Here is a 23,527-nt window from a genome sequence, read left to right as displayed (position 1 = left end):
ACCTGGATTATGGGATTTCTTTTGGTTTTCAGATACATAGTCTTAATGTGTAGCCCAGGCTGGCCTGGAACTCAGATATGCCTGCCTCTGCCTCTTTGAGTTCTGGGATTAAAGGTGTGTGCCACCATTCCTGGCTGACTATGGGCCCAAAAATCATATGCTTATTTTCCCCCCCTTTCCTTTCACTTTTCCTTTTTGAGGCAGTGTCTTACTGTGTAGTCCAGGCTGGCCTCCCATTCCCGGCAATCCACCTGCCTCAGGTTCTGCAGTGCTGGGATGACAAGTGTGTACACTAAACCCAGCTGAGCAGGGAAGTCGGTTAGTGTGAGAGGACCAGGACAGGTGAGCTGCTCTGGGTGTTCATGCAGAATCAGAAAGGACCAGCAGAGGTCTACAGCATTAAAAAAAAAAAAAAAGGCCAAAGAGGCTGAGTTCCATGCCAGCATTGAAGAGGGCAGACACTTCCGGACGCTTGGATCCCTGGGAATTAATTGTCTTCTGTGGTCAGTGATGTGGGGCTGCTTCTGGCCCAAAGCTCCATCCCGACACCCGAACAGTGCAAGCTAAGAGTACAGATGTGGAACACGTGGGTGCCCAACCCTGAGCTGGAAAAGTGCGAAGAGAGAAAAGAAGTGCAGTCCCGTGCAGACAATTGGGGGCTGGGCGAGGGACCGAGGTCTTGATGGCCACGCCTGAGCAGCAGCAGGAGACTCAGCACAGGTCTCGGCTCCTGAACAAGACAATCAGATGTCTCAGGCACTTCATAAATATGAAGGGGGATGGCAACTCAAGCTTGTTCCTCCAGGAATGGGTGAGTTTTAGAGAAGGCATGAGCAGGAAGGAGTCAGTCACTGGCCGATGCTGGCCCCAAGAGCCGGCAAGATCGGCTCCCAGTGCCACAGGTCACTTTCCTGGCTTCTGCAGGGCCCACAGCAGCTTGACAGACTTGACAGGGCGGCAGAACAGGAGGCTTGACTGGCAGGTGGCTGAGGCTTGCAGAGAGAAGGTAAATGCATGGAGTCCTGAGTTTAGGGATTGGCTGGGGTACCTGGGACCCTGTCACAAGCACCTGCTGTGGAATGTTCAGAACAAAGGGCTTCTCTCCACCAGGGTCCTTTCTCCTTCCTGTTAGTGGAGAAAAGACTGAAGAAGCTTCTGGGGTTGCCTTTTGCCTTCCAAGCAAAGAAGGATGGGGGAAATCCCAGCCGGAATTCCTGCCTTGAGCACAGCCCGCAACCTTTTCTGCCCTGACAATAAATATATAAAACAGAGCCTGGGGCAGGAAGGCGCTGAGCTTGGCCCTCAGCCTGGCTTTGCTCTTATCTTGCTTTGAGCAACATAGAGGTGGCAGGACCAGTCCTGGACGGGGGTGTGGAGAAAGTGTCCTTCCTGCCCGAGAGTGGCAACGGATCCCGGAAAGAGATGGTTCTCACAGCTGTTCACGCCACATCATCCTCCAGGCTGACCATCTGCCGCTGTCAGCAAACCATAAACACAGGAAACAATCAGTCTCATGCGGACTGCGCATGGCCAGAGTCCACGACATCCCCTCCACACCCCCTCCACACAGCAGACATCCCTCTCATGCCTCAGGCCCCACCTTCTGTTCCCTGCACAGCCACCAGAGGGTGCTGGTAAATCTGGTGGTGAACCCAGGGTGCCTGCCTCATGCACAGCAGAATTCCTCTCTAAGGCTCTTGCCACAGGTACTTCCTTTGTGTTTCTCTTCTTTTGTAAAATTATTTTATTTTTTGTGTATGGATGTTTTGTCTGCATGAAAGCCTGTGCCTCACATGTATGCCTCCTGCCTGTGAAGGCCAGAAGTGATCAGATCCTTTGGAACTGGAGTTATAGACAATTGTGGGTACTGAGAATAGAACCCAGGTCCTCTGGAAGACCAGCCCATGCTAACAACAGAGCCACCTTTGCAGTCTTCCCCATGCTTCTTCTTCTTCTTCTTCTTCTTTTTTTTTTTTTCGAGACAGGGTTTCTCTGTGTAGCTTTGCACCTTCCCTGGAACTCGCTTTGGAGACCAGGCTGGCCTCGAACTCACAGAGATCCACCTGCCTCTGCCTCCCAAGTGCTGGGATTAAAGGCCTGAGCCACCACTGCCCGGCTCTTTTTTTTTTTTAATAATTTATTTAAATTTATTTTATGTACATTGGTGTGGAGGTGTCAGATCTCCTGGAACTAGACAGTTGTGAGCTGCCATGTGGGTGCTGGGAATTGGACCCAGGTCCTCTGGAAGAGCAGCCAGTGCTCTTAACCTCGGAGCCATCTCTCCAGCTCCTCCCCCATGCTCTCAAACACATGCCTGATCCTATCACAGGCCTTTGCAATGGACTGCTTCCTCTGCACATTACCCAATCTCCACTCAGGAGACAGAATAGGGACTCAGGCGTGCTAGGATGGGCCCTACCACTAAGCCACGCCCTAACTCCTCACTGGGGATTCTGAGCAGGGGCTCCACCACTGAGCCACACCCCAGCCCCTCCCTGAGGGACTCTAGGAAGACACTCTACTACTGAGCTGTGCGTGCCTTGGCGTCTTTTTTTTTTTTTTTTTTTTTTTAAATTTATTTAACTTCTATTTTATGTGCGTTGGTATGAAGGTGTCAGATCCCCTAGAACTGGAGTTAAGAGACAGTTGTGAGCTGCCATGTGGGTGCTGGGAATTGAACCCAGGTCCTCCGGGAGAGCAGCCAGTGCTCTTAACTACTGAGCCATCTCTCCAGCCCCTGGCTTCCTTTTTGTCCAGTCCACCTAACTTGTGTCTTTGTTAGGTGCCTCCTCCCTCCCACAAAAGAGCACACTCACTGAGGGGTAGCTGTAGCCATCCTGGCTTCGGCAAATGTGGAGTTCGTCCTCCGTGGTCTTCTGGTACACTGGGTTGTCAAAGTTTATGCTGTTGATGCTCCTCAGCCGCCAGTTCCTCCACAGCAGGACGGCCCCAAAGGCCAGGAGGATGACCAGTGCTGTGTGGAGAGGGGCGTAGTCAGAGCGGGCCCCGAAGGCCACTAGGAGTTCCCACCCTGGCTCCTTTACATGACAGTGATGCGCAGATTGTAAAATCATACTTATCATACAAAGAAAAACTGCTGGGGGTAGAGAGAACCAGGTCCTGTGAGGCTAGCACTTCAGAGGGATGAGGCAGGAGGATGCCAACTTCTGAACCAGCCTGGGCTCCATAGTCTGACCCTGGCTCTATCTTCTGAGATTCTCTGACCACTCTGCTTTGATTATTTTGGTTATTGAGACTGGGTCTCACTATGTAGCCCAGGCTGACCTGGAACTTACAGAGATCCACCTCCCTTTACCTCCTGAGTGCTGGGATTAAAGGCATGAACCCACGTGATTTTGTTTGTTTTGTTTTTGTTTTTCGAGACAGGGTTTCCCTGTGTAGCTTTGCGCCTGTCCTGGAACTCACTTGGTAGCCCAGGCTGGCCTCGAACTCACAGAGATCCACCTGCCTCTGCCTCCCGAGTGCTGGGGTTAAAGGCGTGCGCCACCACTGCCTGGCAAAGTTTCTTTTATTTCTTTTTTCTTTTTTTTTCCCCTTTGGTTTTTCGAGACAGGGTTTCTCTGTGTTGCTTTGGAGACCAGGCTGGCCTCGAACTCACAGAGATCCGCCTGCCTCTGCCTCCCCCAACATGATTTTTATTTCCACACAGAATCACAATTTACCCACCCCTCTTTCATTTTTATTTTATTTATTTTTTTGTTTGTTTTGTTTTTCAAGACAGGGTTTCTCTGTATAGCTGTCCTGGAACTTGCTCTGTAGACCAGGCTGGCCTCGGAGTTCCTCTGATTCCCCTGATTCCTGAGTGCTGGAATTAAAGGTGTGTGCCACCGCTTCTCAGCCACTTTCTTACTTATTTGAGACAGAAACCAACTGTGTATCCCTTGCCAGTCTAGACTGTAGACCAGGCTGGCCTCAAACAAACTCACAGAGTTCTGCCCATGAGATAGATTAAAGTGTCCCACCCCAACGGGGCACTCAGTCTCATTTGTTGGAGGGGACAGTGGTGAGAGGCAGGCAGAGCATCCCTCATGCAAGGGATGTCTCTCAGGCAGGGGCATTCCATTTCAGGTCAGAAAGGTGGAATGGGCCAGCAGGAGCCCCCCAGTGTCAGCAGTGCAGCCAGCACTTACCAATGGGGAGGATGATGGACAAGGCCCCCACACCCTGCAGCCGCTCCTCGGTGCCTCTGCCACCCTGGACTGGAGTAAGAAGGAAGATAAAGTGAGGAGGCGGAGGTCAGAGAAAGACATGGTCAGAGTGAGGAGGTGACAGGGGCCACCCAAGGGGAGTGCCTGACACGTCTATCGCCCTGCTCAGGGAAGCCTGGAGGCATTATCAAGGAGTGCATGAGTCATGTGGCCTTAATCCCAGGCACAGCTGTCCCCCAGTGTCCACAGGGGACAGTTCCAGTTCCCTAGAGATGCCAAACATCTGCACAAAACCTATACCAGATAGACACTCAGGACAAGGGCCAGTGAGATGGCTCAGTGAGTAAAGGAGCTTGCTGCCAAGCTTGCACACCTGAGTTTGATCCCCAGACCCACACGGTGGAAGGAGAGAACAGATTGTCACGGGTTGTGCTTTGACCACACAGGCATGGCGGCACATCCCCATCCCACTAAGTAAATGAAGGGGGCGGGGGCTGGCCTTTACCTTGGTGGGACATTGTCACTGACTCTGCTGTGGTGACTCCAGGGATGTCCACAGGCTGCCTGGAAGTGCGGGGAACCGACTGATCCTCCTCGTGCTTTGGCTGCCCCGTGGCAGTCGCAGTGACCACAGGCCTGATGGTGGCTGTCCCCTGGGTGGTCAGGACAGGTGCCACTTCTGATGGGACAATAAACATGACCTGAGTGCCATGATCTAGGTACCATGCACATCTCTGTTCTGTGCAGGTTACCAAGTCCCAGGGGCATCAGGAAGTAAAAACAAATTCCAGGATGACCTCAAACTTGTGATTCCCCTGCCTCAGCCTCCAGAGCACCTATCCTGTTCTTACAATAGGATATGCAAATGTTTGGTCCCTGAGATGGTGAGCATGACCTAAAATGTCCACGTTAGAAACTCAACCACCAGCCAGGCACATGCCTTTAATCCCAGCACTCAGGAGGCAGAGGCTGGCGGATCTCTGTGAGCTCAAGGCCAGCCTGGTCTACAGAGCAAGATCCAGGACAGCCTCCAAAGCTACAGAGAAACCCTGTCTCGAAAAACCTAAATAAATAAATAAATGAATGAATGAATAAATGAAGGACCTGGTCTCAGGAGGTCTGTTTTAGCAACAGAAAGTAGATTGAAGCAAGTCCTGAGCCTTTCTCAGACGTTATCAGAGAAGGGGGTCCCGTTTCTTACTTGATACCCTGGTCTCAAGTCAAACCCTGCTTCCACACACAGCTTCAGACAAGTAGGCCCCAAAGGGGACCTCAGTCTAAGTGTGCTTTGGTTTGAGACAAGCCAACAGTTCATTCATGGGTCCGCACACCTTGTGGATGTTTGTCTAGTCAGCCTTTGTAGGCTCAGGTGGGTAGAGCGCCAGGCACGTGGACCCTACCTGTAAGGCAGTTCCGCATGTCTTTGGCCAGCAGCATGCCATCAGGGCAGGCGCAGGTGAATTTGGGGGAGTGGGGTGTTGATCTGTGGGGCTGGCAGGCACAGGTACTGGCAGCCACCATTGGGGAGGGCTGTTCTCTCCTCACACCAGTTCACCCCTGCAGGGAAGAAGAGAGAAGTTCAGATAGAATGACCTAACAACATCAGATACGTCTGCATAGTCTAGAAAAATTCTAGAGCAATGGATGGAAATTTTATTATTGGGTACAGGAAGGGCGTTGAACTTGTTGTCAAAAAAGCCAGCAGAGTCTAGAGAATTCTGGGACAATGGCAGAGAATTTGAGTGTAGGGGCTTACCTCTAGGCTGTGTGCTATTGTGGAACAGAACAATGTCCTCTGGGGACAAGAGGTTTTCAGCCACCAGATTAACATCTGACCCTGTGAGGCGATTGGCACTGAAAATGGCTTCATTCATGACATCCGTCCAAAACACTCTGTCCTACATGGGTGACATGTATAGAAGACAACCAAGCCGTCAGCCACTGGAGTAGCACACATATCTCATTGCCTCCTCCACACATCTGGGGCGCTCTAAGCATAAGCAATATTGGGTGTGGTAGAAAGTTTCTACTTTATAAATGTAGTGAAATATGCATAGAACCTCCCATCCTAGCCATTTTCTCTCTAGGTGTGTGTGTGTGTGTGTTGCACACATATGTATATGTTCGTGTGCTTTGCACGTGTGTGTGGAGGCCACAGATGGATGTCAGCTGTCTTTCTCAGTCACTTTCTCACTTAATTTTTGAGACAGGCTCTTGCACTGGGCCTGGAGCTCATTAAGTTGGCTGGCCAGTGAGCCCCAGGCACTGTCCTGTCTCCTCATTAACACTGGGTTACACACACACACACACACACACACACACACACACACACACACACACACTAGTTCCAGGGAATAGCTGCAATTCTACTGCCTTGGGCTGCACCAAATTCCCTCACATTCCTGGGGGTCACCTCATAGATGGCCACCGAGAAGGGGTGGGCCAGCTGCTTCTCATCCTCCAAAATGGTCTTCCGATCGCCCCCATTGACATCAATGCTGGAGATAGAGTGGAGTTTGGAATCGACCCAGTAGAGGCGGCCACTGGGGATATCTAAAATGTATGAACAGACGAGGAGATATGGAGAGGTCAGAGGTGAGAATAAAATCATTGTTTGTCCTCTTTGTGAGGCCCAGCTCAGCAGGCAAGACCAGCCCTTGGATATACCTAGTGTGATGCCATTTGGCCACTGGATGTCCTCCGTCACCAGCGAGTAGATGTCTACACCATTCAGGCCCCCTTTCTTGATCTTGGCAGGTGTCCCCCAATCTGTCCAGTACATGAAGCTGGGCAAGACAAGAGACAGGACGGAAGAGAGGTGAGGCCACTCTGCAGCAAGTGTCTGTCAATTTAAACAGCTGCTTCTCAATTTGAAACCACACCTGCTCTGCACACGGGCAGTGAAGATGGAGCTCAGGTCCCCACACTCGCAAGGCAGGTGCTTCCCAGACTGAGACACCTTCCCTTCAACCCTCCACCCTGCCGCTAACACCAGCTACAACTTCTGCAGGGCTCTCCCAGTCAAGGGCGGCCACCTTGGATGCTCAGCCTGACTTTGAACGAGTGGAGTTAGGGCGTAGCGGTGCGCTTCAGTGACTGCAGGCCCTGCAGGGGAGGTCTGGAGCGTGGGAGGCAGAAGGTGTGTCTGAAGCTCAGACACTGTGAAATCACTCTCACAGATGCGGCCAACAGGGACAGAGCACACCAGGCGGGGGTAGTGTGTGTGTGAGTGTGTGTGTGCGCGCTTCCCAACAGGGAATACCCAAGAGCTGCTGTCTGTTGGGCCCCGACAGAGACAGTAAGCAGTGAATTCTTAGAGATTTGTCTGATCTCCATAAGTGGGGGAGGAGCTTTACTCTATCCCTCAGTGTTCTGGGGATAATTCTGCATATTATTATTCAAATGCGTGTGATGTATGGAGAGGGTAGAATACAATCTCAGAAATGCTGTCCATGGGGCCAGGAAGGTGACTTAGCTGATAAAGGTACTTGCTGCCAAGCATGACGACCCAACTTCAGAAAGTTGTTCTTTGACAAGCCTATGCTAGCCTGGGAGATTTGGGTATAAAACTAAGTGGTTAGCATTAAAAGGCATGCACCACTAAGCCCAGGCTGGCTGTTTCTTGTACTGGGGGTAGAACCCAGAGCCTCCTGTATGCTTGGACCATACTCCACCACTGTGCCGTATCCTCAGTCTCGGTCACTGTCACAGCCCATGACATGGCTGAGGATGTCGTGAACTTCTGATCCTCCGTCTCTGTCACAGGTATGCATGACCATGCTTGCTTTATGTGGTACTCAGGCAGAACCCAGGACTTCATGTATGTCAGATAAACATTCTACCAGATGACATCCCCAGCACCTTTATTTTATTTTATCTTTTTAACCCTTATTTACCCATTGCATGAACACATGTGTGAATGAACTCATGCAACACCTTGGGGGGGGTCGGCGCTCTCCTCCTACGTGTGTCCCTGGGACTAAACTCAAAGTGTCAGGCTTAGAAGCAAATGCCTTTACCCAGTGAGCTAGGTTTGGTTTCTCTGTGAAACAGTCCTGGCTCTCCTGGAACTCACTCTGTAGACCAGGCTGGCCTCAAACTCAGAGGTCCACCTGCCTCTGCCTCCTGAGTGCTGGGATTACAGGCATGCGCCACCACTGCCCGGCCACATATATTTTTTTTTTAAAGATTTGTTTATTAGCCAGGCAGTGGTGGTGCATGCCTATAATCCCAGCACTGACAATCCCTGGCCTCTGCTTCACTGTCTCCCCTGGAACTCAACACCATTTCACTCAACTACACGGACTCCCGGGACCAGTTCTGGATCCCCCGATACTGTTCTCTGCCCCCTCAGCTCTGAGGACACACTTACCCATGCACCGGGTCCACCACAATGGCTCTGGGTCTGGACCCTTTCTCTTGGAACAGTGTCCTCCTCCTTATACCCTTGGTGTCAGCCACAGAAACACTGCCTGGAACCGAATCTGTCCAGTAGATGTTGCCATGGATCCAGTCTACGGCCAGCCCATCCGGGGCCTTCAGGTCCCCACTGATGATGGTGTCATAGGACAAGCTAGGCGCTTGGCCTATCAGGGTGCTGAGGCAGAAGAGAGGGGTCACAATAGACCCTGGAGCCTGGGCCTCAGCAGGGGACGGGGTGACGGGGCCACAGCTCACCTATAGATCTTTTTTTGGGACAGGTCGGACCAGTAGATTCTATTGGTGGCCACCTCAGTGTCCAGAGCCACAACGTTCTTCAGGTTGGGGATCAGGCTGGAGTACTCACTTCGGTCCAGGGTCATCTTCCGAACCTCATGGCGGTTAGTGAAGAGCAGATAGGCTATGGAGCCTGGAGAGCCACACGGAGAGGTGAGGGGTAGAACCCAGGGCTTCAGGCATGCCAGGCAAGAACTCTACCTACGGAGCCCGGGACCCTGGGAGCCATTTCTTTAGTAAGAATAATAACTGGAGACGTTACAGAGGCTCAGGCCACGCTTTCTACCTCTCCCAGATGCTGGAGGGGCAGAGAGAGTCCTGCATCCTCAGCTGGCGACCCCTAGAAAGGCCCCACGTCCCCAAGCCCTCCCCTATCTACCCAAACGCTGGAGAGCTACCACACCCAGATAGCACAAGGCTTAACAGTTCTGAACCCTGAAGAGGAGCTGCCCACCCCTCGCCTTCCCAGGCGCCCGGCCTCCCGGTGCTCACCCACGGCCTTGCAGACCCTGGTGTGGGGGTCCATGTGGAAGCCGGCCCGGCACTCGCACTTGTAACTGCCTTCAAGGTTCACACAGAGCTGGCTGCAGGTGTCCGGCTCCTGACACTCGTCAATATCTGTGTGTATCAACAGAGAAAGGGTTTTCTCTGGGCAAGAGGCCACAGGTGGGAACAAGGGGACTAAAAGCAAATGTATGTCCTCCAGTGGCTGAGTGATGTCACCCCAGCAGGATCCTGACCCTGTCATTCACCTCCAGTGCTAGATAACTGTGGAATTCATCCATCCATCTTTCCTTCGTGCTTATTTTCCTTCATTTTTTTTTTCCTGTTATTTACTGCTGGTCTCTTTATGTAGCCCTGGCTGGCCCAGAACTGGCTATGGAGACCAACCTGGCCTTGAATTCAGAGATCTGCTGCCTCTGTCTCTTAGGTTCTGGGATTAAAGATATTTCATACCACACATGGCCTCTTTTGTGTTCTGAGACACCTAGCATAGCCCAGGCTGGCCTTGAACTTGCTACATAGAAGATGACCTTGAACTTCTGATCGACTGCCATCATATCCCAAGTGTTAGGAGTACCTGTGTGGCCAGCATGCTGGGTCAATGTGCTGGGGAGGAACCCAAAGCTCCTGCACACGAGGCCAGCATTCCGCCAGTGGAGCCCAGCCAACTCTAGCCTCAACTTGATTCTTTTTTTCTTTTTTTAAGACAGGGCTTCTCTATGTAGGCCTGCTGTCCTGGAATTCTTCCTGTAGAGCAGGCTGGCCTTGACCTCACAGAGATCTGCCTGCCTCTGCCCGAAGTGAACCTGGATTCTTGATGATGACCCATAGGGCAGGACTACCAATGATCCATGCTTCCTAACAGTCAGGCCTGTGCTCGGTGTTCACCTCCTAACAGCCCTAAGAGGATGGGGGTTCAGTCCACTCCTGCCCATTGAGCGCCTGGGGAGACCGAGACATTGCTCAATGAGGAAAGGCGGAGGGGCTCAGCGCCGCGGCCCGATGCGCTGCGGCCCTCCCTACCTTCGCACCGGTGCTGGCCCACCAGCCGGAAGCCGTCGGGGCACAAGCACTCGTAGCCAATCTTGAGGTCCTTGCAGATGTGGGGACAGCCGCCATTGTTGTCCAAGCACTCGTTGGTGTCTGCATGGGGTTGAGGAGACAGACAGGTGACTCGAGAGCCCTTAGCCCCTCCGCTGCAAACAGCAAGCTTTCAAAAAAATGTGTGTCCGTGTGTATCTGCGTGTGGGTGTAAGAACATGATGCAGCTGCCCCCCCCCACCCCCCCCCCAAGCCAGAGGCACTGGGGGGGCCAGGAGATGGATCCCATGTAGATAGAGTTACAGGCAATTGTGAGCCACCTGACTTAGCTGCTGGGAACCAAACTTGGTTCTTCCGTGCCAGCAATAAGTGCTCTTAGCTGTGGAGCCATCTCTCCAAACCCAAGAACGTTTTTTACATTATAAGCGCTAAAGATCTGGACAGGTCCTCATCTCCCAGCACCCCTCCCCCCATGCCTGTCTTGCCCTAGAACCCAAACCGTCAGGTCTATGATGCATACTAAGCCTTTTGAATGCTGTGGGGGGTGGGGGGCTCCTGGCCCCATAGTAACTACATGTTGGTGCCATGCCCAGCTCCCCAAAACAGCACGCTCTACGCAGCTTCCCAAGACTCACTGCACTCCTTGAGGGGCTCATCAGACCAGTCCCGACAGTCCCGGGCCGAGTCGCACACCTTGTCCATGGTGATACATTCGCCACTGTGACACTTGAACTTGCTGGGCCCCTCACAATGCGTCACTAATAGAGGCAAAGAGAACGGTCAAGAGCGGCTAAGCAGCACAACCAGTGAGGGGCTTGGGTGTGGCTCAGTTAGTGCTCCTGCCTAGAACCCCCCAGTGAGGGGCTGGGGTGTGGCTCAGTTAGCGCTCCTGCCTAGAACCCCCCAGTGAGGGGCTGGGGTGCAGCTCATGGTACAGGGAATCCCCCAGAGAGGGCCTGGGAGAAGTCTCACTATGTAGCTCTACTCCAGGAGGTTAGGGAGATCCTCGTGCCTCAGCCTCCCAAATACTGGCATTACAGGGGTATTCTACCATGGCTACTGTAAAGAGTTTCTCCATCTGTTTTTCCCTCTCAGTGCTGGAGAAGGGACCCAGGGCCCTGTGCAGCTGAGCCAAGGCTCTGTGCAGTTAGCTGGGGGAGCTCAGCAGGCAGAGGGAAGTCACTGCGTAACGGGAACAGTTTGTTTCCACTCTGCAGGGGAGTCAAAAAAGCCTAGGAGAGCCAGGAGGTGGTGGCGCACTGGGGAAGCAGAGGCAGGCGGATCTCTGTGAGTTCGAGGACAGCCTGGGCTACAGAGTGAGTTCCAGTCAGGGCTACACAGAGAAACCCTGTCTTGGAAAACCAAAACCAACCAGACAAAGTCTTGGAGGAGTATAGTGACGGCTGCAAAGAGGAGAGTTTTTAGTTGAGCTGGGTTTCTCAGCCACATCTCACGTCTGTGAGATAAGTGTTTATACAGTTTTCTTCCCTTCTTTCTTCCTTTTTTTTTTGTTTTTTGTTTGTTTGTTTGTTTGTTTGTTTTTTTGAGACAGAGTAGAACTCACTCTGTAGTCTAGGCTGGCCTCGAACTCACAGAGATCCACCGGACTCTGTTTCCCAAATGCTGGGATTAAAGGCGTGCGCCACCACCGCCTGGTGCCACAGGTCTCACCAGTTGGTTCAGACTGGCATCAGATTTGTGTGCTTCCTGCCTCAGGCTCCCAGGCCTGCACACCACACCCAGCAGCTGCAATGCAGTTAAAAAGTAACAAGTAACTCCTAGTCCCCAGAAGTCCTGAGTTCAACTCGAAAGAACAAATAGCAAAAAACTAACAGTAAAAATTTTAAGTAAGAGCTGTGTTCACAAACTCAGTGTGTAAGCAAGGCTGGCCTTGACCTCCTGCCTCCACCTCCCAACTGCTGGGGTTACAGACATGGGTCCCTACACCTGGTGGATATGGTGATTACAGCGTGCATTGCGCCGTGCATGCTAGGTGCTCTACCAAGAGAACCACATCTCAGCCCCAGAACACCAGCATTTTATGTTACGTGTATTTTTTAAAATTGCAGATCAGTGAGATAGAAAAAGTGCCATCAGGACAGATGGCATGAGATGATCTCAGGACAACGACTCTCATAAGCCCTGAAATGTTCTTTTCACAGAATTGGATGGATTGTGTATGCTACTAGGGTCTCAAGGATAAAGTAGCTCGGGCTAGGAAAATTGCTCACTTGGTGGAATGCTTATGTATCATGCATGAAACTCTGGGTTTTAGGTGGCGGTGGTGGTACATGCCTTTAAATCCAGCACTCAGGAGGCAGAGGCAGGAGGCCAGCCTGGTCTACACAGCAAGTTCCAGGACATCCTTGGCTACACAGAAAGATGCCTCGTCTCGAAAACAAAACAAACAAACAACACCTCCCCTGCCCCCCCCAAAAAAAAGAGAAAGAAAGAAATAAGAAAACACAGCTGCTAGGGACCTGATCCCCCACTGGGGAGCAGCAGCACCCCAACTTTATGGGAATGCTTATGATAAAACAGCAAGACACTGCAATTGGGGAACAGGGAGATGGAGCAGAGCTCACCATTGACGCAGCCCAGCTCGTCACTCATGTCCTTGCAGTCATATTCACGGTCACACTGGCGGCTCCCGTGGATGCAGGTGCCATCCGAACACTGGAACTCATCGGGCCGGCAGGTAGCCACCACTGGAGAGGACAGAGTGGTGGTTGTCACAAGAAGCACCAATCAGAGACCTCCTCTGCCTTACTGCGGGTAAGTCTGAGTCCAGTAAAAGCAATTGCCACCAAGCCCAAAGACCTGAGTTCAATCCCTAGAATCTTTACAGTGGACGGTGAGAATCGACTCAGAGGTTGTCCTCTGACCTCCATATATGTGCCCACACGCATGGATTATACACACCAATAATAATTTTGTATTTATTTACTTATTTTTGTTTTTTTCAAGACAGGGTTTCTCTGTGTAGTCTGTGTAGAATTCACTCTGTAGTCCAGGCTGGCCTTGAACTCACAGAGATCCATCTGCTTCTGCCTCTGCCTCTGCCTCCCAAATGCTGGGATTAAAGGCGTGTGCCACCAGCGCCCAGTTAATAATAATGAATAAATCACTCAGGGTACTGAACCCTGGCCTCATGCATGTGTGATACAGTGCTTGAAAGAGCATGCCTGCACAGGTTCATGTGTTTAAATGCTTGGTCCCCAGTTAGTGGAAATGTCTGGGAAGGATTAGGAGGTGTGGCGTCACTGGGAGCAGGCTTTGAGGTTTCAAAAGATTCTTACCCTTCTCAGTTCTCTCTCTCTGCCTGCTGCTTGTGGGTCAGATGTGAGCTGTCGCTGCAGCTCCGTGCCTGCCTCTGGGCTGCCTTGCTCCCTGCCATGCCTGTCATGGACTCAGGACTGAAACTATAAGCCCCAATAAGCTAACTTCCTTCTATGCGTCACCTTGGTCACTGATCACAGCAACAGAAAACTAAGACACTTGGGAAGTTTGTAGACCTGGCCCTTCGAAAAACTCATCGCTCCAAAGAAAAAAACATTTTAACCTATCTTTGGTTGATTTAAAAACAAATTTATTTTGGTTTTCTGAGGTATAGTCTCTCTACAAGACCCTGGCTGTCCTGGAATTCCCTGTGTAAACTAGATTGGCCTCAAAGTCAGAGATTCACCTGCTTCTAAAGGCATATGCTACCATAACCAGCCCTTATCTTTAGTTGATATTTTAAATTTTATTTACACTGGGCAGTGGTGGCGCACGCCTTTAATCCCAGCACTGGAGAGGCAAAGGCAGGTGGATCTCTGTGAGTTCGAGGCCAGCCTGATCTACAGAGCGAGATCCGTGAAGGGCTCCAAAGCTACACAGAGAAACCCTGTCTCAGAAAAACCCAAAACAACAACAAAATTATTGACACAGAGCTAATGCAGTGTTATGTTCGCACAGCAGGTATGTGCTCCAGTACGCTCTGGCAGAGTCCCTCCGTGTCCCCTTGAGCCAGGGTCCCTCAGTAAACCTGGAGCTAGGCGGGCAGCCGGCAAGCCCCAGGTTTTCTCCTGTTCCCACGTTCCACCACAGCACTGAGGTTCCCGGCTTGAGCATGGCTGTGGCCCTGGAGACTTAAACTCTGAGAGCAGGTGCTCTTCACCGCGGAACCAGCCCTCACCTCTGGGCAATCTGGCACTGCTCGAAGCCCCAAAGCACCCGTGCAGGGCTCGGGAGCCGCTGCCCTTACCACAGTGTTCCTCGTCTGACTTGTCCTTGCAGTCAGCGCTGCCGTCGCAGACCCAGCTGCGGTGAATGCATTCGCTGCTCCTACAGTGGAACTCCAGGGAGGAGCAGGGGCTACTACTGGAGATGGAGGCGGTGTCGCGGCCCCCGCAGTTCTGCGGCCACTCATCGGAGCCGTCCTCGCAGTCTGGATCCTCGTCGCAGGTCCACAGGCTGGGGATACAGGTGGAGGAGTTGCAGCGGAATTGGGCGGGGCCGCAAGTGGTGGCCAGGCAGTGGGCCTCGTCGGAGCCATCCAGGCAATCCTGGTCCTGGTCACACACGAACTTCTGGGAGATGCACCTGCCATCCTGGCAGCGGAACTCGTCCTGGGAGCACGTCTTGGGGGCTGTGGGGTGCACACAGAGGAGAGCACCCTGTCACCCGTGGTCCATGCCACCACACAGCAGTCCATAGACGGGACCCTTGTGCTTAAAAGGGCCACAGCCCGTTTAGCAGAGCCCTGGAGAGCCGTGGTGGTACGAGGCACGGGCCCAGGAAGCTGCAGCCCACCCTTCTCTGCCTCAGTTTCTTCATTCCTACAGTAGAGTATCAAGCCAGCGCTCTACCACGGAGCCGCCACACCTGAACCCCTCACTGGATATCCCAGGCAGGGGTTGAGCCGCATCTTAGAGCCTTAGGTACTGTTGTGAATTGCTTACTGTGTTAAATGTATAAATTACACTGTTTTAAAGGGATGTAGGTATGGGGAAACCCACAGTATAATAGTCAGGGTCCAGCACGCTCTTGTCCCAAGCATCCACTGTGGGTCTCAAGATATCACAGAAAAGTGGTACAACATCAGGACCCCCAGCTGGGGGAGACATTGGCCTCCAGTACATCAGGCCCTGCTTCCTACAGAGCTCAGCGGTTGGGGATGTTGAGCAAGGCCTTCTTCCTCAGCGTGGGTACTTAAGTCACAGAGACAGACATATGTGAGCACTCCCTACATGTGCAGCTTACACGTGTGCTGCCTGGCAATAGTCACCAGGGCTTCCTGCCTCAGTAAATGTTTCTGATGTCCATGAGAGGAGGCACCATCTCTCCATCTTTCAAGGTGGGATTTGAGCCATAGGAGGGGGGCTAAGAAGGAGCAAACACACCACAGGCTATTACACCCCAGGGCCCTGGTGGACCCCTTAGTGCATGCGGGGCATCACACGCGGGCGTGCACACACACACACACACACACACCCACTACCCATGTCTGGGTAACACTCACCACACCCTTGCTCATCCGAGCCGTTCTCACAGTCTATCTGTCCGTCACAACGCCAGGAGTTAGGAATGCAGCGGCTGACGCGGCCCCCACAGCTGAAGTCCTTGGGTTGACAGGTGACAGACACTAAGGAGAAAGAGGAGCGGTCACTCAAAGTGAATGCCGATCAGTTACACCAGGTCCATCTGTGTGTGTGTGTGTGTGTGTGTGTGTGTGTGTGTGTGCGCGTGCGCGCAGCCATAACGTGTGGAGGCCATAGGACAACATGCAGGGGTTCATTCTCTCTTCCCACTACATGGGTTCCAGGGATCAGATTCTTGTCATGAGGGTCGGCCACAGGCACGGGTGTCTGCTTAGCTGTCTCACCAGGCCCTTAAGATAATTTCATACAGGGCTTTTTTGTTTTGTTTTTCGAGACAGGGTTTCTCTGTAGCTCCTGATTAAAGGCGTGCGCCACCGCCCGGCTCATACAGGGCTTTTAGTGGATCTGTGTTGACTACAAGCCACAGAATGGGGTCGGGTGCATAACCTTCCAAATCCACCATCATAGCAAACAAAATACTTGGATTTTGGAAATCTGGATTAGGGATGGTCATCCTGAGCCATCTTCTGTACCTCCTCTGACTTTAGGATTAACATTCCTGGGCTGCTCTGGAAGGACAGAAAACCGGTCCAGAAAGCTGGGTCTTGCACAGCCAAAGGGCGCCCTGCGTAGAACCCCAGTGAGGGGCGTGGGCGTGGCTCAGCGGAAGAGCCCGCCTAGCACGTGTAAGGCCTCGTTTGGTCCCCGTACCACCAATAACTAAAGGGACTTACTGCAAGTCTCAGACGCCTCATCAGACCCATCCGAGCACTCCGGGCTGCCGTCACAGACCCACTTGCTGGCGATACATTTCCCGTCCCTGCACTGGAACTCATTCCTGTCACACGTGCCTTCCGCTGTGAGAGCAAAGGGAAGAAAAGGCCTCTTAACAGCAGAGCGCAAAGCTGGCCACACATCATCTTGCCCACCCCTAGTTTCTGGCCAGTTTACCCAGCATAGCCAGGGAAATGTGTTGGACCCAAAGGAGAGCTGAGGATCCACAAACAAATGCAAAGGGGGAATCTGTCAATCGGGTGTTAATGTTGACATCGGGGCTGTTGAAAAGAAAGTATAAAGATTTATCTAAATTAGTTGAGTAACTTTAAAATTCATTTTGAGAAAGGGTCTCAACTGTGTAGCCCCGGCTGGCCTCAAACTCTGTATAGAATAGGATGGCCTTGGTCTCAGAGATCTGCCTGCCTCTGCCTCCGGAGTGCCGGGATTAAAGTAGGGGTCACCCAGTTTTCTGATACACTGGTACAATAGTGATACAAATGCTGTGAGAGAAACCGACCACTACCTGATCAGATTTCAAGCCCACCTCATGAAATGGAACCCACACTGGACGCTGATACTGTGGCCAAGAAGCAGAGACTAGAAAGGTCAGGGACTTAGGGGGAAGCAAGTATTACTGTTCTGCTAAAGGACCAGAGCAGTGAAATGGCTCCTGATGGCGTTCTGCTGAATCACAGATCAGTGCCTCACTCAGCCATCATCAGGGAAGCTCCCTCCTGCACCAGATGGGAACAAACAGAGACTCAGCTGGACAACGTGCAGAGGGAGAGACCTTGGAACACTCAGTCCTAAATGGACTAAGTCACCCCCCTCAGGGCTCTGGGGACCCTTCAGATGAGGAGGTGGAGCAACTGTAGGCGCCAGAGGTTTGGAGGTTTCCAGTGCATCAAGGCCTTCTAAACACAACAGGACAATGCACATATAACTCCGAGATGGTGGCAGCGTGCACAGGGCCAAGCTGGACGGAGTCCAGTGCTCAGAGGGGCTGGACACGGCCCCCGTCCCTAACCCTGAAGCTTAACCCAAAAGTGTGGGCATCCTGCCTGGCTTTCTTGCTGTTGTTGTTGATTTTATTTATTTTCTGAGAGAGGGTTTCTTTCTGCAGCTCTGGCTGTCCTGGAACTTGCTTACAGACCAGGCTGGCCTCGAACTCAGAGTGCTAGGACTAGAGGAGTGAGCCACCCCCACTGCCCAGCTTCATGAATCTGAAGGTTCATTAACCTGAAATCCCACACCCTTCTGGTCCCCTTGGCTGCTCAGTGGCCCTCCCAAGTCCCAGCTTCCTGCCCAGCTACAACGTGATTCTTTTTTTTTTTTTAATTTTTTTGCCAACAGTGTCACACTAATTACCTAGGGCTGGCCTGGAACTCTCAGAGCTTAGATTACAGGCGTGTACCACCACGTTCATCCTGCTGACGAGACTCTATTGCCCAACTGCTAACCGGACCCATGACTCATCAAGCAGCCAGGATCCGGCAGAGAAGGAAATGACTCACTGACTCTTTCCGATGGTCGGGTGAGCAGAGAAACTAGAATCCCAGGACTGGGATGTCATTACAAAGGGATGTTCAGAGGGGCACTGGCAGGGTAGAGCCGAGAAGTGTCACCCCATCAGGCTACACAGCCCTGGTGACAGGTCATTAATCTGTGCTCTCACTGGACTAACATACAAATAAGCATGTGGGTGTGGAAATACCAGCCACACCCAAAGGCCCTGGCTGGGGCTCAGGTGCTTGCCCAACATGTACATAGCCTGGGTTCTAGTTCCAGTACTTCATAAACCTGGCGATGTGGTAGAAGCCTGTCATGCCAGCACTCAGGAAGTGGAGGCAGGAGGATCACCACTACTTTGAAGTAGCCAGGGTTACATAACAAGATCCTGTCTCAAGAACAAAACCAAACAAAAAAATTAGTAAGGTGTGGTGTGGGGGTGAACGCCTGTCATCCCGGGGGCCTCTTGGCAAAGGCACAAAGTCTGTTGCAGGTTTGAGCCCAGCCTAGGCCACATGGCAACTTGCAGGCCAGCCTGGGGTACACAAGGAGACCCCATTCAAGCAAGCATGAAATAAACAAGGCCAGCAAGAGGCTCAGAAGAACTTGCTGCCAGGTCTACCTGAGTTTGACCCCCAGGACTCAGATGATGTAAGGGGAGCACCTACTTGGCCAGTTGTCCTCTGAAGCCCACAAGCACACACACACAAAATAAACAGATAATTGTAATTTTAAAAAGGCCATCACTTTGTATAGTATACACTAAAAAAAAAAAAAAAAAGACATGCCCCTCCACCAGGCAACAAGCACACACCTCTGCAGTCTTGGCCCTCAGACCTTGAGAGTCACGAAGGACAAATCGTGAGTGAACAAGGCCACAGAAACTGAAAGGGGAAACATTCAGTTCTGTTCCCCACACACAAATGAGGTGGTTACTGCTTTCTAGGCTTCTTTGTTTTCCCCTCCTTTCTTTTCTGAGACAAAGTCTCGTACTGCTCAGGCTGGCCTTGAGAACTCCTTGATCCTTCCTAGGCCCTCAGAGTACTGGGGTGACAGGAGTGTGTTACCACACCCAGCCACTTCCTGTTTCTGTTCCTAAACTACTGAGGACAGACGGTATGCAAAGAGACCGAAATAACCAGTGCAGTGGTGCAGCCTCTAATCCAGCACTCGGGAGGCAGAGGCAGGCGGATCTCTGTGAGTTCGAGGCCAGCCTGGGCTACAGAGTGAGTTCCATAACAGCCAGGGCTACACTGAGAAACTCTGTCTCGAGAAAAGAAACAAAAAGAAAAGAAGGAGGTCAAGGCACAGTCTTTGAGGTACTTGCTTAACACACAGGGCACTTTAGACCACAGCCCCATCAACAATGAGCAAGCCCACAGTCAGGCATGGCGGCTTTCACTTGTAATCTCAGCATTCTGGATGCTGAGGCAGGAGGATTACAATGAGTTCAAGACCAGCCTGGGCTACATGGTAACTTCCATGCCAGCCTGGGCTATATAAGGAGAGCCTGTCAAAACATAAAAATGGGTCAGGCTGGGAATGCTTGCTAGTGAGAAATTACTCTGAGCACTTAGAGATTAATGCAAGAAAAACTCTAATAATAGCGTGTGCCTGGTTCTGGCTAATGCACAAAAGGGAGCCGGCCTCAAACAGAACATTAAGTTTATATAGATCAGAGGCTCCTACATTCTACACCCACTGTCATCCTCACATCTCTTTTAGGACCTGACCCCAGGTTACACTCTGAACTTAGAGGGAGGCAGGAAGACTGCAAATCTAGTCCTTTGGGCAGATGGGAGAGTTACACAGCACAGACATTGCCAGAATTATTTTGAAGTACACGGTGTTCTTTTCTAAAGGCTATCACCCAGGGTCATCTTGCCCACCTGCCAAAATTATGCTTCTCCTGATAAAGACACAATTAACAGTGGACCAAGATTTAATGACTGTTGTCACTGTGAGCTCCCAATGGAGTGGTCTACTGGAGGCAAGTATTTTGACAAGGGGGTGGGCCTAATGGCTAGTTCTGGGTCAAGGTTGTCTCCTTTGTTATGAGAATGGAGCTTGATTGGAGGTCAGAAGAAACGTGTACAGAAGTGTTTTCACAGGAGTCCTAAACTTCATTATGGCACAGACTTTTCTAACAGGTGAGTCCACACTCCCCCAGCCACGGTGGAGGAACTGCTCACTCTGCCTCTGTAACAACAGTATTTCCTGAGAAGGTTTGTTTGTGAGTCCTTCATAGTGTCAACTTATTCCTCCTGCATCAAGATGGCTCAGTGGTAAAGGCTCTCGCCACCAAGTCTAGTTAATAACTATCTAGGACAACCAATGCCTGAAGTCGATCCTGTTGATTAGTTCCACTCCCTCAGCAACCAAAGCAGATTTGTTTCACATGCCCAGAGGGTGCGGATGTCGTATATACTTAAGGTGGAAAGGGAAGAACACATTCTCTTGGCCAAAGAGCCAAGTGTCTAGACTCCAGCACCTTATCTGAAGGAAGCAGTAAGATAAGAGCAGAGATCACCCAGAGACAGGAGCATCAGCCTCCATAACAAGATGTCACCAACCGAGCCACCACTCAGCCCCTACTCTTGATCACCCTGCAGACCAGTGCCATGCAGACCACATTCTTGAAGAAAACAAACCAGTGCTCTAGGCAAAGCATGGACGCCAGAGCAGACTATAGTAGTCACTATGAACACGAGGCCTGACAGGGATGCTCAGGACTTCATAAAGTGCACTTTTTCTTTAAAGAAGGCAATGATGGGTAGGTGAATTAGGGCCTCTGGTCAAGCCTTGCCTGTAATACAACCGAATGGCTTTTGGCTGAGTGTTGGCCTGGTCAACTGGCTCTCCCTCACTCGCTCTTCCTCTCCTCTCTCTCTGAAATAGGGTCTCACTGTATAGCCCTGGCTGTCCTGAAATTTACAAGGATCCACCTGCCTCTGCCTTCCCAGTGCTGAGATTAAAGGTGTGCACCACAATGCCCAGCTCCCTCCTCTTTCGGAAGCTGGAATTCTCCAGGGATTGTGCAGGAGACAGCCATTCACTGCCGACTGACAAATTCCTTCCAGTCTCCTGAGCTGGTTCTGAGGAGGAAAAAGGCCATTTAAAATGTTCCTGTCCCAGCCAGGCAGACTGCTGGGCTCAGCTGGTGGAGTGCCTGCCTCCCTGGCTTCTGTCCCCAGGACCCCAAAATCCAGGCATGGTGGCACAGGTCTGTCATCTCAACACTCCCGAGGTGGAGGAAGAGGGATCAGGAGTTCATTCTAAGCTATATGGCGATTTATAGGCCAGCCTGGGCTAAATGAGGTCCTGTCGGGGTTGGGGTGGTCACTGGGAAATCAGCTTCCGCGGCAGAGCATTTATGGAGGTGCAGGGGCAAGTTCAGTCCCCAGCACCGAGAGAAGCTGGGGGTGGGGCTGGAGCCGATGACACACCATCCCGCCTCCCGTCCAAATTCCAACACCTCTCCTAAAACGAAAGTCCACTGTAGGGAGCCGCCCGGGCCAGCCTGCCCAGCCTGCCCAGGTCTGGGTGGCTCCGGGACACGCGTGCCCTGGACCCGGGAGGCGGGGACGGGGCTGGGACCCGCGTCTCGGCGGCCGGGGAGCCCCGAGGGTCCGCGCAGGCCCAGAAGTGCAGCCCCGCCCCACAGGGGAGTGCACGCAAGCCACGCCCCCGCGCCGCATCCTCCGCCCTCCATTGGACGAGGGGAGTGGCTCGAGGCTCGCCTGTTCCGGCTGCACCCAATAGGAGCGCGGGGGTGCGGTGGGAGGTGGGGCCGGGGCGGAGCTTTCGGGCATGCGGCGGCGGCGGGCCCGGGTGTAGCCGTGGAGACCCCAGACCACGCCCCGAGGACCAGGGACCCCGGCTGGACGCCCGGGCCTGGGTCTCGGCCCCCGGGGCCGGACGGCGGAGCCCTCGCACTCCCGCGTACCTCGCTGGGAGGAGCACCTCCGGGGACCCCACCGCCGGCCCGGGGGCGCTCCTCCCCGCCCCCAGCCCACCCTGAGCCCCTACAACTCCCGCAGCCCCTCTCCCAAACAGTCCCCTCCGGTGCCTCGGGAAGGACCTCACTCCAAGTTCTCACGAGTGGCTATTTCTCCACTTCTGGCTAACGTGACAAACACATCGCCCGGGGCCCCGAGGTGACGGGCCGCCGCTCACCCTGCGCCGGCTCCTGCAGCGAGCCTTACCTGCAGCCGCGGCGGCAGCAGCAGCAGCCAGGAGCAGGGCGATGGCCCGGCGCAGCGCGAGGTCCGCGGGGCTCATCTCAGCGTCGGCGTCGCGTCCCCCGCGGTTCACAGACCCCACTGCGGCGTCCGCGCTGCACACCGGGACCGCCGCGTCCCCCGCGCTGTCTCGGCTGCACACCCGGGGTCGCGGGCCCCGCGGAGTCCCCGCTGCAAACCTGACGCTGCGCGGCCGGCCGGCAACTACCCGCGCGGAGCCAGAGGCATCCCCAGCACGCCGGGCAGCTTCCAGGGGGAGGAGTCTGCAGTGGGGTGATTTTCAAAAGTCTTCGCCTCACTGAGCGGGGAGGAGCCTGGAGCGGCCCGGCTGACCTCGGCTCTTTAACCCCTGAAGCTCCCGCAGCTCCGCGGGCGCCCGCGGGCGTCCTGGCCCAGACGCGCCCCGCACCTTCCCAAGGCTCGGCCAGTGCCAACTCTGCCGAGTGTTCACAGGACACCCCGCGTCCCCCCGCGTCCCCCCGCGTCCCCCCGCGTCCTGCCCGACCTTGGACGCCGTCCTTTCGACCTGCAAAGGGACACGAGCTGTGGGAAGCCCACCCGAGCGCTCGTTCCGCGTTGGCGCTCTCCTTTCCAGGACCCAATACAGCTGCAGTCCTAGAAGGTTATCCAACTCGATCCGTGAACAGCGCTCAGCGAGGCGCGTGAATAAAATCAAGGGGAGGGCCACTAAACACGACGTGGGGGTGCGCGCGTGGGCTTGGGGAGTGAAGGAGCTCGCCGCCGAGCCTGAAGACCTGAGTTTGATCCCTGTTCCAAAAGTTAAAGTTATTTTAGATAATTCATCTCAAAATCAAGGGGTTCATTATCAATATTGGCAGAAATATTGATCTCTCTCTCTCTCTCTGGCAATGCTTCATCAGCCTTTTACAAGCAAAAGCAGAACCAAACGTGGCGGTTTCCTTTCCATTGACCCTGGACGCCTAAACCACAGGAGCTGCGGCAGAGAAGCTTCGAAGAATCAAAAGAC

General features: G+C 53.0%; 1 protein-coding gene across 1 annotated transcript; it reads right to left on the bottom strand.

Moving 5' to 3' along the window:
• Positions 1-237: 237 nt before the first annotated feature.
• Positions 238-22,984, bottom strand: Ldlr (low density lipoprotein receptor). Its single transcript, XM_036193152.1, is given in 19 exon segments — positions 238-1,475; positions 2,817-2,974; positions 4,152-4,220; positions 4,675-4,848; positions 5,570-5,645; positions 5,647-5,726; positions 5,926-6,067; positions 6,583-6,722; positions 6,837-6,955; positions 8,542-8,766; positions 8,847-9,018; positions 9,378-9,503; positions 10,413-10,532; positions 11,066-11,188; positions 13,016-13,138; positions 14,677-15,060; positions 15,934-16,056; positions 16,747-16,869; positions 22,504-22,984. Coding segments are annotated over 19 exon segments (2,589 nt in total). The 5' UTR covers positions 22,580-22,984; the 3' UTR covers positions 238-1,439.
• Between the last annotated feature and the right edge of the window lie 543 nt (positions 22,985-23,527).

Source organism: Onychomys torridus, chromosome 7 (assembly GCF_903995425.1).
Source record: "Onychomys torridus chromosome 7, mOncTor1.1, whole genome shotgun sequence".
Classification (NCBI taxonomy): Eukaryota; Metazoa; Chordata; class Mammalia; order Rodentia; family Cricetidae; genus Onychomys; species Onychomys torridus.
Note: the sequence above shows the minus strand (reverse complement) of the source record. Positions and strands in the feature narration are given on the sequence as shown.